We start from the raw sequence: 14654 nt of genomic DNA, 5'->3' as shown, positions 1-14654 counted from the left end.
CCAGGCCCAATTTTGATACTGGCCTGTCGATGGCTTCATCCAACGGCGAGGGACGATGGATGGACCGTATAGTTCAGCAATAGCCTTATGAGGAGAGAGAGAGAGAGAGAGAGAGAGAGAGAGGGATAGGAAAAGGAATCGGAAATGGCTTGATGGCACTTGTTAATGTCGCAAGCAGCCTAGCTTGCAGCCGCGTCATGACGAAATAGATGTCATACGTAGAAAACCGCCCCATGCAACGCATGATTCAGAAGGCTATGGGATCTCATTCAACATCGATCTTCTTGTGCTCGTCTCCCTCACAAGGGGAATCTCCTGGGAGCCAAGCATTTTCTTTCATTGTTTGCTCTATGACGATTGCAACTGGTCCAACCATCACCAGCTGCCAACAACAATCAACAGATTTTTCTCTATTCTGCGCAAAGTCCAAATCTTTTTCTTCCCCAAATCTTTCTTCCAAGCAATCAATGAGAGGTCCACCCCATTCCACGCAGATCCACCAGCAATTTACCTGTCCATGTTACACTGGACCCTCAGAGGTCCTCGTCACGTATTAGACCATGCAAAATCTTCTAAATAGACTCTTATGGGTATTGATAAATGATATCAACCATGGATTCTAGCATCAATGCTAACACTTGACCTGTGTTTAGTCCTAATATGGAGCAAAAGTTTACGGATGACTTCCATCCATAACATTCATTGTTAATTGAAGAGAGACACAGAAAAGCAACGAAATTTCTGTTCTTAATCTATTAATGTTACTACTTGGCCCTTTCCTTTGAGGGGAAGGGATGCATAATTTTTAATTTTTTTTAATAGTTGTCAGAAAATTAATTGATAAAAAAAAGGGAAAGTTTAAGTTCTTCCGGTGTTGGAATTACAAAAAAAAAAAAAGGAGATCACTGTTATTTACACCGTATAACTATTCATAATTGCCCCTCATTGGCACCATAATTCACATTTCGTTCTAACGACGCCACCCAAAACTCCTTTTTTTTTTAACACTCTTCCATGGCAAACCCATGTAACACCAAAGCCAATGAAAGCATAAAAAAAGTTTTTTTTTTTCCTTTTTTTCCCTTTTTCTTTCCCTCTTGTTTTCCTTTTCTGGTTACATCCCATCTCACCTAAGACCTATCCTTTTTTTTTATCTTTTTCTTTTTGAAAAACTTCGTTCTACCTATTGAGATGGATGCTACACAACAGCACTAGCCACAGTATAAACAGAGAGGATCAGAGCTTTAGAGAGCTCTCTTTTAAGTTCCAATCCAAAAGCTTTGCTATCCTCTGAGCAGTGAGCCTCGAGAGCCGAACATTTGCTCGAGGATGATGACGATGGCCATGGCGACGGACGCGTCGAATCCCGGCTCGACGATGAGGCGGAAGACGTCCACGCCGAAGGCGACGCCTCCGACGGCCTCCTTCCGCTTGATCTCCGCCAGCTGCCGGCGCCGCTCGTCGTAGACCAAGCAGCACCGCTGCGAGTAGGACCCCTGGATATCGTAGTGGGTGGCGACGCAGCCCTCGGCGCCACCGTGGCACGGGGTCACGTGCGCCAGCGCCTTGGACTGGAGGAGATTCACGTGCTTCCGTACCGAGAACCGCGGGTCGGCCGCCTCCTCGCCGTCGTAAATCAGCCAGTGATCGCCCAGGCTCAGCCTCTGCACGTGTGAACACCACCGAGTCAAGATCCAAAATAACTCGCCGAGTTTTCCTCATTTTCAGCCGTTTTGAATTCAATTGCAAATTTAAGGAAAATACAAATATCGGGGAAAATTTCTAAAACTAGAAACTTCTGAGGCGAAAACTAGTATACGTTCCCCATATATCTGCCTTCCTGTTTTTTTTAAAACAAGGATAAAAAAAGAGAAAAAAAAGAATAATCCATAATTTGCTCAAAAATTAGAAAAATAAAGAAATTGGTTTGGAAACAGCCATTGCAAGCTGTAAAGATAAGGAAAAGTTGCTGAAAATGGAAGCATTTCGAACCACCCGTTCGATCTTTTCATTCCCTTAAATCACCGAAATCGATTTCTCATATTCAAATTAAGAAGCAAATAAAATATATTCCAGTAAATACTCGAAAATAGGACCCGACCGGAACAAGACTTCAATCATCTGAGATCTTTATTATCCTCGTTAAATAGTTTCCTCAGATCCGGAGATCGGAGAGGGAGATTTACCTTTCGTCGGATGGTGAGGAGCGGCTTGCCGGCGGCGTCCATAAGCACGATCTCCCCCTTATTCCCCGACGCGTAGTTATCGACTCGGAAGAGGAGATTGCCCTTCGCGTCGAAGACCGTGAACCCGTTCCCGTTGAAGAGGAGCGACTTCCGCCACACCGTCAGCACCGCCGTCTCCGGCACCCCGCCGCCGCAGCATCCGCCGGAGAAGTCCGCCCTAGGGGCGGCCTCGGCTGCGGACGAGGCGTTCGGATGTACCTTTGTCATTCCCGCCGTATTCTGTTTTCTGGTCGCCGGAAACTGGAGGAAGAAGAAGAAGAAGAAGAAGAAGACGAGGAGAACGGGAGCTTAGTATTTTATTTTACGGAGCCGTGGTGATGGAAGCGAGTAGGAGCTCTACCGCCTTATTTATACCCCAGGTGGACAAAAATGCCCTCGTCGAAAGGTTGGTATTACAAGGCACGTGCGGCGCACCGGGGATGACGTCGAGAGGGGATTAAACTAATTATATTGTGAGTTTGATGGGGTTTAATAATGAGATAATCTTGCGAGGATTGGTGTTTCTTTGCTTCAAAGGTAAGAGGGATTCGTGGCTCTTAGAGAGCCATGTGGCAGTTCGAAAGGGACTTGTGGTGTCCAATAGGACGATGGGGCTAAGAGCCCTTGGGCGGCTTGGTGGGCACCTCGTCACCATGATTACAGCTCCCATTGGAGGAGCCATTTACAAATACCATTAGAAGTTGGTTAATTAGTCTAAATTATTTAATTATTGATAAGATATTGTTAAAAATTATAAAAAAAAAATATTAAGCGAGAAACATTAGAAGTCAAAATTAATAGCTACATGTTAACGTTTGATAATGAGATATTCCACCAATTCACTGAAACGATTGATTAGGCCCTGCAATTGGGAATATAAATTTTTTTCCCTTTCCTTTTGCAAAAGTATTAGCTTGATTATATTCCAAAGTAGCTCGCTCGGCATCAACTTTCACCCTAAGAAAAAAAACAAAAAGCCATCTATATCCACATTGGGCGGCATTATTCTATCAAATAATAAATTAGTGGCACTTGTTACTTGTATCCAAATATTCATTGCAAGCAATGGTTAATATTCTTAGATTTGATTTAATTAAGTGGACCACTAGATTTGGTTACTATTCATTCAGTTGAAGTTTTATATTGTTGTTGCAAGGACAAATCTCAAAAGAAAAAAAAAAACAAAATGAATTGCCAGCATCAATTCTCCACTCACATTGTTAGGGATTAAATATTTTAATGTCAACTTTTATTAAACATTTAATATACATATATGTTATTTATGCTTTTCCCTGACCCTTATCTATGAAGACATGAAATCAGTATGAATGTGTTCACCCAAATAGGAAAGCTTGTATATGATTTACTGCATTAGCTAACTCCACCCAAAAACCTACCATTTCGTAGTGATTAAAATAAGGTAATCAAATTTCTACATAGGAAAGGAATAATACTGAGCCAATGAGCCATAACTAAGGTTAGCGGAACTATCCCGTACCGACAGTTTATCGGAACGGTTTCGGCAAAGAAATTGAAATATCGTCCGAGGAGAAGGAGAAGGAGAAGGAAAGAGAGAGTAAGCATGAGATGAGAGGAGAGGGAGAGGGAGAGGGAGGGAGGCCGACGCTGGTGCAGGTAGCGAAGGCCACGGCCAAAAAAAATCCATCACTCGCACCGGCACCGGCCTCCGCCGGCCACCCTTCTTCTTCCTCTCCTCCCTCTCCCGCTCGCTCTCTCTCTTTTCCTCTCTTCCACGGTCTTTTGTATCAGTACAGATTCGGTATGGTACGATGCAGGTCTGTACTGACTCGTATCGTCGAGCAACCAGTACGGTGCCGTCGGACAACTGATACGGTGCCCGGCAACGACACAGCAGACTCTGGCCATTACTATTTATCATTGCATATTAAAACAACAACTACTTAAACCCCAAATTTTCGCTGCACAACTACTTTCTGTGCCACTGTTAATCTAAGTTCTCTAAATTCAACTCTAGCATTTTCAGAGCGTCCCTGTAATCTGTCAACACTGTATTCGGACGTGGTCAAGCTAGCTCCTTTACATATGATATATTAATTGCTAACCCAAGAACCCTTCCTTGGCCCGGTCTTTATTTTATTCCGACAGATCCGCCGGATCATAATCTAGAATAAAATGAATAAGAAGAAATATTTAAATATATTTATTTATGTTTATATTTATACAGGGCGGCTTGATATCCACAACATGGAACCTAGTGGGAAAAACAGCTGGCCCGATGAATACTATGATATGAACAGAGTAGATCAAAGACAATAAACCCGGGTTTATTCTAGTGGGGATATCTCTTTTAGCTATCAAAGCAAGAATCCAAGAGCTTGGACTTGAATTATTATAGTTCAGATGAGCTTTCTTTTTTAATAAATTAAAAATAAATAAAAAAATTTAAAATTGGTTGGATGTGTACCACACAAATAGCACTCAACGATCATGACTCTTCAACTCTGGAAGGTAAAATGGCTATCAGTCATTGTCTGGAGAACTTAATTAACTTGGTATTATTGCACCCAACCATTTGGGATGCAACATGTCAACGGTATCCTTGCAGACCTAGAATTGCTAGCGTGAAGCAAAGGAATGCCATTTTAATGGATTGGTCAAAAATGATCCCAGAATCACTGTAGATCATTTTGGTTACTACAAGAGCTGAACATGGTCTAAGAGCGAGATCTGTCATATTAGAAAGTCGAGTCGTAGGCCAAACTTTCGGAGGTCATAGCTTGGTCATACGACGTCTGATTGAGATGATCATTTTTTTCTAAAATTGGACAGTTTTTTGAGATCCACGACATAATGCCACACTCTTCGGGGGGCAATGTCTTTAACAATAGAGCCTAAATTTCATTATTTGAGGTCTGAAATGTACCGGCCAAATTGAAAGTTTTCTTTTCGGGTAAGACTTTGATTGGACGTAACTTTCTATCCAAGAAGAATCATACATAGCGACAGAAGGCAAAATTGATGTAAAAGTCGAGACTGCCTCCTAATAAATTTAGGCTTCAAGTTTATTTCTGTTAGTGATGCCTATTTTAGGAAAGGTAGTTGTATTAGAATTCGAAATAAAAATCCAATCTGAATTGTACAAAAACATATGTCGCCATTATAAATAGAGATTGTGTACCTTTTTTTTGTCATCAATGAAAGAAAAAAAAAGAGGACTTAAGCCCTATTTTCGTAATTCTTCTATTTTCTTTTAATTTTTTTTCAAGAGATTCGAGTTAAATAGGTTAAGAAAGATCTTCCTTCTTTCCAATCAGATCATGAATATGCCTATATTTTGGACATCGGCCACAAGGGTGTCAATGAAGAATGATGCAATATGAAGCAGGCGGTGTCAGATTTTTTGAGACAATAGTACCAATGGTTGAGTCGCATATTGCATGGGAAGGATTGACATATGCGACGGAACATTTGAAGACTACTCACATTTTTCTCAAGGAGAACTCTTGGACAATGGTTAGGGGGCTATCAAATTCATCAACAACTAAGACAAGTTCCCATCCATTGATATAGGTTGCTGGAGAATGGTTGTTACTCTCTACTTATGAGATGATATATATCTATAAAGAAGCTAATAGTAATGCCGATGTGGTCTATTACATGGAAGTTATATTGTGGACTACTCTGATAGATATTTCTTCTGATTTTTTAGACATATTATTCTCTAATTCCCATAAATGTATATTCGCTAGATTACAAAAAAAATAAAAAAACTTAAAAGTTTGCTTGCCAAATGATCTGTAAAAATGACTTGCAAGTCCCCGTATGTCTTCTCTTTTGGCTGCACCACCAAATTCTTTAGAGGCATGGAAAAATAAAGGTGGAGTGGTAAAATTCATTGAAGGGCCATGGACTAGACCTAAAGGCATAGATTATTATGTTTGTGGACATTACGTGATTTCACCATAAATATATATATATATATATATATATGCATGCATGCACCTGCATGCATGTGCGTACGTGTGTGTGTATATATATATATATATGTATGTATGTATGCATATATATCGATGTACGCTGTGCCGACAGGCATCTCTTGTTCAAAAAGATGATGCGATGGGAATTGGTGAACTGAGTCTTGACAATGGCTATCAACATAATTCTTATGGCATCAAATTGCCCAACAAAGTAGAGTGCAAAATGGGGTACGCGTCCTTTACATCTTCCCTTTCTTCCAGCAATAAATTAAATTCGAGCCAACCAACTTTAGCTAATAATGCCATCATATGTCATGGTTTCAGACCAAGCCAATTAAAATCCTTGCTCTTGTTCCTGCATTTGCGGAATTTTGGACGAGCCATGTGGTTGCGTGGGGTTCCCACTAAGAAATATGTAGAAAAACCCACATCACTAGTTTCCATGTAATTTCTCTTTCATTGCCAACTGTAAATCACTAGCAAAGCAATTAGCAAGCTCTATAAAAAGGGCAGCAAATACTTTTGATTTTAGTCTTCAAGGGTGGTGCTTTAATTCCCACCACTAACAGTATAAATATGCTCTCAATGGACTTTCCATGTAAGAAAACCATTTTTTTCTGGGTACCTAGTATATTATTGATATTATGTATTGACTTCCTAGGCAATCACTCTAAAGGATTATTCGTCTTATAGAAAAGTCTATACGCATGCTTTGTGATAAAAGAAACTGATCCTTGTTTGATTGATATCAATTTATGTGTTGACAAAAAGGGCAGCTTAGTTATTCGCATGCTAAGATTAAAAAAGATAAAAGAATACCTCCAAAACTCCAATACGCTTCTCGCACTCTGGTTCCGGAGCAAGTGAAAGATACCGTAATAACTGTCCCATGGTTTGAAACTATTCCGGTGCAATCCAGCTAAGCTGAGACAAGCAAAAAAAAAAAAATAATGCAATATCCGCGATCGACACAACTCGAATCAAATATCAATCGAGTCATATTTTCAGACCGAAATTCAAGTCTTAATCATAATTTAAAAATATAGTTAAAACAAAATATAACAATATTATTAATGAGGACATCGGAGCTGATTATCTGTCCGTCTAGTCCGCCATCTTATTTGCATTTTATTTTATTTTTATTTTTGGGCTTGTTTGCATTTTATTAGTGTGAGGTTTATTTGTGTTATTTTTTAGCTTATTTGGAATTATTTCTATGTAAGGGGGTTTTATGTTAATTGGATTTATTTGGACCCTATATAGAGGGGACTAATAGGATTTTAATGAAGGATTAAAGTTTCTCCCCACGTCTCTTCCTCCCGTCTCTCTTTCTCCCTCTTCTTCTCTCTCTTCCTCCTCCCTTCTTCCTCTGTCCCCTTGCTCTGCCGCAACAGTAGCCTTCTCCGTGATTGAATCATCATCAACTCGTGCCCTGTTCAGCCACTACAGCAGCCTCTCCTGTGACCAGTGCTGCATCAATTATATTTTAAAATGTTAAATTATATATATATATAATATAATATTATTAAAGATAAATATATTTGACTAAGTTTGCGAGCCTTTGAGCCGAGTATTTTGCTACTCGAGCTCGACTTTGACAAACTATTCAAGCTACTTGAGCTCGGTACTACTTGAGTCAAGTCAAGCTCGAATAGCTCGTAAGCTGCTAGGTTCATTTGCACCTATACGTAGAAGAGATGGGATCTAATATTAAGTAAAAATCGTCCACAATTAAGTAAATAATAAATTGTCTTCCTATGCTAATAACAATTCAATGGAAGCATGGTCAAATGAAAGTGATATGAGATGACCTAGGGCACCGATATTAATTAATGTAGATATATTAAATTGTGGTTTGAACTATGGCTGACACATTGCTTCCAAACAAACTCATCATTACTCATTAATTTATATCATTGCAAACAAAGACATTTATAATTGTTTAATCCATTCCAAAAAACCAAATTAGCTAGAGCTTTCATTTAGTTGCCCCACTATTATTGATAGAGCTTTCATTTAGTTGCCCCCCTTTCATTTATAACTGTTATGGCAATATACAATGGAAGTTTGCTATGGCAATATACAATACACAATATGATGATACCATTTACCACATATTGTATTTCTTAAGATAGGCATAGGCATGACATGTTGCCCTAGAAATCATTGTAGCTAGTTTTTTTCTTTTTAAAATTGCATTGGACATATGCATAAGCTAAAGCCCTTTGGAAAACCAAAGATGATTGATAAGTTCAAGAAAACGCATGCATATGAACATACTTTTTTTTCAAAATTTAGGATAGGAGGAAGCCCAGGGTAAAATTTGAAGGCAGATCAGTAATATCAACACCTAGCAACTTTACCTAATTGAGACAGTTAGCACCCCCAAACACATAGAAATATTAATGTAACAACATTTAACAACGAAGCATTTGGTATCATGTTATGATAAATGACGCAAGACAAAAGAAGAAAGAGGAGAAAGACAAAATGAGAGAGAGAAAAGAAGAAAGAAGAAAGAGAAGAAGGCAGAGGGAGAGAGCAACTCAATATTCTGTATTCTCAAATCTCAATAATGCAAAGTTTATTCTCAATTAATACAATGATAGGTTTTTACATATAGACAATCCAAAACTCAAATAAGAGTAAATAAAAGACTAGAGTCCTCATAAAATTTTAGTCCTAGAGTCCATAAAAAATAAAATTCTCTTATTTTTAAATAAAATAAAATTTTTAAAATTTTTATATTAGTGTCTAACAAAAGTGTACCTAGATTGTTTACTAGACCGTCCTTCGTCACTAAGTGATTTGACAATTTTGAAAATCATGGTGAAAGAAAATCTAAATGCTGTACAAGATTGAAAAGTACCATATGTGTATTGGTTAATTGACCATTCTGTATGGAGGCTTTTGATTACTTAGATGTGTCCAAATATATATTTTTTTTTTTGAGAATTAAAGAGTAATAAAAATTAGTTCAAAGATAAAGGAAGAGGCATTCCTCTCAAGAAAGAGAAAGAAAAGATAATATGGAAGAAAAAAAAGGAAAGGAAGGAAGAAGCAAGATCAAGAGAGATAAGGATCGATTCACCAAGGTTTCCTTCAAAATTCTTTTTAATGTGTTTATGCTCAAGAATAATTTCATAAATAGTTTTTAGTAATTTTTCCCATTCTTTTTATTATTCTTTTAATTGTCCCCCTCAAGCATTCTCTTTGCTCTCTTACCTACTCTTGTTCAAAATTTCTTATGTTTTTCAGGTATTTCTATATGTTGACATTAGAAAAATATTGTATTATAACTATAACTATCAAAAGAAGAAAGAAGTGGGGATGCAAATCTTTGCAATATTTTTTCTTCTTCTTTTTTTGAAAAAGGAGGGGTTTAACCCCCCTCCCCCCACTTCGATGCGAGCAGGATAAAATGATGTATCTTAAAAATACTATTTATAAGATATCATAATGATATTGTATCATGGTCTTTTAATGTAGTTATTTCTCAGGAATTATTTCATAAACAATTTTTTTGCGATTTTTCTCAATCTTTTTATTATTCATTTAATCATCACCTTCAAGCATTCTCTCTGCTCTCTTTCTTCCTTTTCTTCCAAAGTGCTTTTGTTTTAAGCATTTCTATAAGTTGAAAGTTGATAAATATTATATTATAATTATAACTATCAAAGGAAGGAAAAAGTGGGGAAGTAAAGGTTTGCAATGTTTTTTCTTTTCTCTTTTTTTGAGAAAAAAGAGGGGGTCAAGCCCCTCCCCTCCCAAGAAGGATGTATCTTAATAATACTATTTATAAGATATCTTAATGATATTGTATCATGCTTTTTTTCCCCAAAAGAAAAATCATATCATTATTGTAAACCCTTATAGGTTGTTATAACATCTAAATAATCACCAAAATCAAGAAAAAATTAAATATAATTCTTTGTTTTGCAATAGTTTGTTTTAACCATCGAGTTGATCCATAATGATTAGACGCACAAGACATTATGTGTATACATAGGAAGTGTTTCATTAAATGCTAATATAGCACATATGAACTTTACGATCCTTAAGAAGCTACTAAAATGAATCTCGAAAGCTATAGTTGGCTTATGCATTGACACATAGTAAAAATATGCAGTGTGTTGATGCACTAACCTACCCAATATAATGAAGAAGTTATATATATATATATATATATATATATATATATATATATATATATATATATATATATATATATATTGTAAGAGATGTTTTAGCAAAAAATTTGGAAAGTTTATCACCTGGGCAAGCTAAGAGAATTAGAGAAAACTAGAGGACCTATAAAATATATGAGTGAAATAAGAACTAACATAGTAAATATATTAAGATTTTTTTGGTAAAAAGGACAAAGAACCCATTTAAAAATGACCTCAACGAGACTACAAATAACAAAATCTTATACAATCAATTTATAGTAAAAGAGCCGACTTCGGGTGCAAAACGGCATTTGAGGAGATATCATAATCAAAATATCCACTTGCCGGCCAATCTACTAGAAAATTAGCTTCTTTGAAGATTATTAAGCCTCCATTTGGTAAAGCTTTTGAAGAGCTAGAAAATATATTCTAGCCCTCCAAAAGTACTTTTGGATGGTATAGTAATGTTTAGTAAAAAAAATTTTACAAGTGCTTTCTACTTCTCTAGAAAGCTGAAAAAGATCTAGTTAGAAGAAACTCCATTTTAGAGCTTCTTCCCAAAAATATTTTCTGGTATATATGAGGAAGTTGTTTTAACTTTAATAAATTTTTCATGATAACCAAAATATCCACGAACAATAGCTATTTTATATTATTATATTGTATCATACCATTATTATATTATAAATATATTATATTATCTCATATTATATCACATCATATATTATTATATTATTATACTATAAATATATTACATTATATTATAATATTATATAATATTGCACTATATTATACTCTATTGTACAATACTATGTATGTTTTTTTTATTATCATCTTATCATATCAAAAGTATTTTCTCGATTTGGTTACCAAACGCATGTTAAAGTTTTTAAGCAATTTAGAAATGTAGTAGTTACCAAACGACAAATGGTTTTTTGTAAAAACTCAACTTCCCAGTAACCCTACCTCCAAAAGCTCTAAAAGCTCTAGTCGCAAACAGAACCTAAGATTTATTTGATGACACTATAATGTCTTACTCAATTAAAGTAGATATAAGCCAATGACTATCCAAATTAGAAGAATTTAGATAATAGAATATAGGCAGCATTGCATCACTAAAAAGTTTGAGAGCAAAGTGAGATTCTCACTCTAAAAAACAAGATGACAAGTACAAAGCACAATGTTAGGGATGATAACAAGCCGTGTCGGATCAAATTTGGGTCAGGCCGGAGCAAGTTCAAATAAAGAAGCTTTCGATCCTACGCCTATTCATTTATAAAGAGTTTGGTTTCGACTTAGATCGGTTTTTGATCCAAATTTAAAGTTTCATTTGGTGGGTCCAAGGTCAACTACAAGATTGAAGGTCATGCCAAAGAATTGTATATTCCTATTAATTCAATTCAAACCAGCCCATCTAGGATGATCGGACTAGAGTAAAAAATAAGGCAAGCAATTCAACAATGCATGCAATGTTCCATAGTGGGGAATATCAGCCAAGGGAATTAGATTCCAACTTTTGGGAAAGGAACAAAGGATAGGAAGAGGCCAATACAAAGCACACCCTTGTTGTGGCTCAATCCCATTGGCTCCCCTGCTTCTGGTCGGTCCATGCGTAGCCATCTTTGCTTTGGCCAATTGGCCTAAGCCTTCGGCTGTGGAATAAAATTGAAAGGTTTTGAGTTAGAAATACTTTAAACAACAAGGGGGTCAGAAGTACTGAAAGGTTGTTTGATTGGCGACCGGAGCGGAGACTACAGGCTGATGAAAAGGACTCGCACGCTGTGACCCCATTACTAATTATATTAGCAGGAAGAATGGGGCCCGGCACTCAACAACCGGAGAGATTTCGATTTTGTTCGCTTGTGTATGGCCTCCCCAGGGCTCTAATTTTCTCTGCTCACTCGTACGCGTCATCAATTTTGAATTTTTTAACGTTTGGATTGTTCAAACCAGTAAGCAGTAGCTATTGAAGTTTATTTAACGCATGGAACATTTTGTTGAATGAAGAGCACCTTCTTAGGGATATTCGAGACCGGCCTAAGGCATGCGTCGCGCGTGTTGCAGGCCAATACTATCTTGGTGCTTGAGGATGACTCGGCTACTGTCATTGAATGGATCCAATAGAGTGTGGGAAAGGTGGGTGATTACCATCTACTCCTTAGGGATATTCGGGAGATGGTGAGGGGTAGGATGATTTTGCAGATCAAGCATGTATATCGAGAGGCCAACAGGACAGCAGATTGGATAGCCTTCTATGTGGTTAACCACTCTGAGAAGACCCTGTGGCTAGAGAGGAGGAGACTACTCGGTGCATTCCGAAACTTGTTATTTTTTGATTTCTTTAGGTGTGTTTGTAATCACTATATGTGATACATCCGTTTCAGCAAAAAAAAAAAAAAAAATCAAAGCACTTTCTTGTTTTTCTTGGGTGCTTCTGGTGACAACATTGTCTTTCATTTTAGGCTTTTGTGTGGTATAATGATGGTGCATCAACAGTCTTAACCCTCAGACTTGGTGCTTGCTTGTCATTACTAATGGTTGCAAGTACATGTTATGTAGCTTGTTAGGTGATAATGCAGTGCTAATAAGATGATGTATGTGGAATTCCATATTCATTACTTATGACGCGCTCCTTGTTTATAAAGAAATTTGCATGCGTACAAATACAAGAGTGATATATTTGCAGCAATATAATGTGGTACATTTTGCTTGGTAATACGGATGCCTATTGTCATAAAGTAGCATAGTTTTACCAAGTTGATTATTCATTGAGGCTATCTTGTCTTTCATGTATTGAAAAATAGTGTGCTAAGGTGCAGAGATGGTTACTGCTATGCAATTCCAAGGCGTGGGCCAGTGTTGATAAGATCTGCAATGCAATGTGGTGTCGATTAGAGAAACTGGATTTTAGAGGATTGGAGAATTTTCCATTCCTCTTTGAATGAGAATGAGAATTGAAACCACTCATTCTTATTTCCATTTTAAAGTCTGACTCTTCGTAACCAAACATATCCTTAGGGTAAAGATAAATTTTGCTTTGTTTCATGTTTCAAGCGTATCCACCTGTTAGCTTTCCCTCACCTCTTAACTCAATTCCTCTCCGCTTGGCATGCTCATGTTTTTGTTTTTGGGCCTCCCTTCTACTAGAGAATGTTCGACGCTGGTAGACGGGATAGCCATCCTTTACTCATACTCTCTCCAACCAGTAGGTTATCCCACGTGTGAGTACGTCATTCCAGTGCCACCTTAGTACCAGTGAACCAGATGGCGATTCCGCCGGGCAAATCAGGCAAGGACAGTCTATCAAAAAAAAAAAAACAAACAAAAACAAAAACAACGGCAACAATACCTAATATCTCATTAAGATGGTGGGAGAACTGCTCTGAAAAGATGGGAAAACTGTAGACCTCATCATATCCTCACCTGCACCGCCCCTCTTGAAGATAAACTAAACACCTGCTTCCAAGACAAAAGACACACTCATTCATTGCTTGCTCCATTTTTGAAAGGCCGAGGAAAAGCTAGTCCTCGGCATCAACAATTCAACAGGCTAATCACAGTTTCACATGGGAAGCAATCACATGAACCCACTAGAATGTCGGCCCTCCCGTCCATATCTGGTTCAGGCATCACCATTTTTTGTTTTTGTTGGCGACTGGCACGTAGCAAACTTATGTATCAGGGTTGTCATGCTTTGTCCAATGATGCACTTCGATGAGAAGGGCTAAAGACAAGGTATCTGTGCACAATTCTGATGACAACAGAGTCACAAGACTCTTTTGAGTATATGGTAAGCGAGAGACTGGCAATTGCATGGCAAAAATTTCTCCTAAAGTTGGGAGGAAAGATCATGCCAACTAAGAGAACCTATCCTTGTAGCAAAACGATATTCGAGATCTTTGTATTTTATAGAGAAGAATGTTAAAATCATCACTTGTCCCAAAAGCTGATATGATGAGATAGATTTATTTATATATTTTATATTTTCTTACACTCTTCCTCATATATAGTTCGAACTCAGGATCTCTGCTCTGATATCATATCAAAGGAAGCAGAATATTTGGATCTATATTTCTCTGTTGTTTATATCGATTGCAAGGATTCTATATATACATCAATCGTAGGATAAGAATGAATGCAGAATTAACTAACTCCACAGCTGTTCGGGATAAGGATGAATGCAGGACAAACAAACTAATGCATCTTCTCATTATCTATAATCAGCTCGGTGCTTCCACATATGTTGCTGACTTGTCGTGTGCTTTCCAATAAAGAAAAAGGATTGAAGATTTTTTTCTAAA

The 14654-nt window shown here is 37.3% G+C and overlaps 1 protein-coding gene across 1 annotated transcript; it reads right to left on the bottom strand.

Moving 5' to 3' along the window:
* Nucleotides 1-851: 851 nt before the first annotated feature.
* LOC103702178 (protein LURP-one-related 8-like) lies at nucleotides 852-2584 on the bottom strand. Its single transcript, XM_008784506.4, has 2 exons — nucleotides 2187-2584; nucleotides 852-1664 (listed from the first exon to the last, which is right to left on the bottom strand). Exons 1-2 carry the CDS (start codon nucleotides 2451-2453, stop codon nucleotides 1284-1286), a joined length of 648 nt encoding a protein of 215 aa, XP_008782728.1. The 5' UTR covers nucleotides 2454-2584; the 3' UTR covers nucleotides 852-1283.
* Nucleotides 2585-14654: the final 12070 nt, after the last annotated feature.

Source organism: Phoenix dactylifera, chromosome 3 (assembly GCF_009389715.1).
Source record: "Phoenix dactylifera cultivar Barhee BC4 chromosome 3, palm_55x_up_171113_PBpolish2nd_filt_p, whole genome shotgun sequence".
In the NCBI taxonomy this organism is placed as follows: Eukaryota; Viridiplantae; Streptophyta; class Magnoliopsida; order Arecales; family Arecaceae; genus Phoenix; species Phoenix dactylifera.
The sequence above is the reverse complement of the archived record's forward strand: the minus strand, read 5'-3'. Positions and strand labels throughout refer to the sequence as shown.

Coding starts and splice junctions, on each gene's coding strand:
- LOC103702178 (XM_008784506.4), bottom strand. CDS start 2,453: ATGACAAAGGTACATCCGAACGCCTCGTCCGCAGCCGAGGCCGCCCCT. Junction 1,665..2,186: donor TCCTCACCATCCGACGAAAG/GTAAATCTCCCT, acceptor TCACACGTGCAG/AGGCTGAGCCTGGGCGATCA.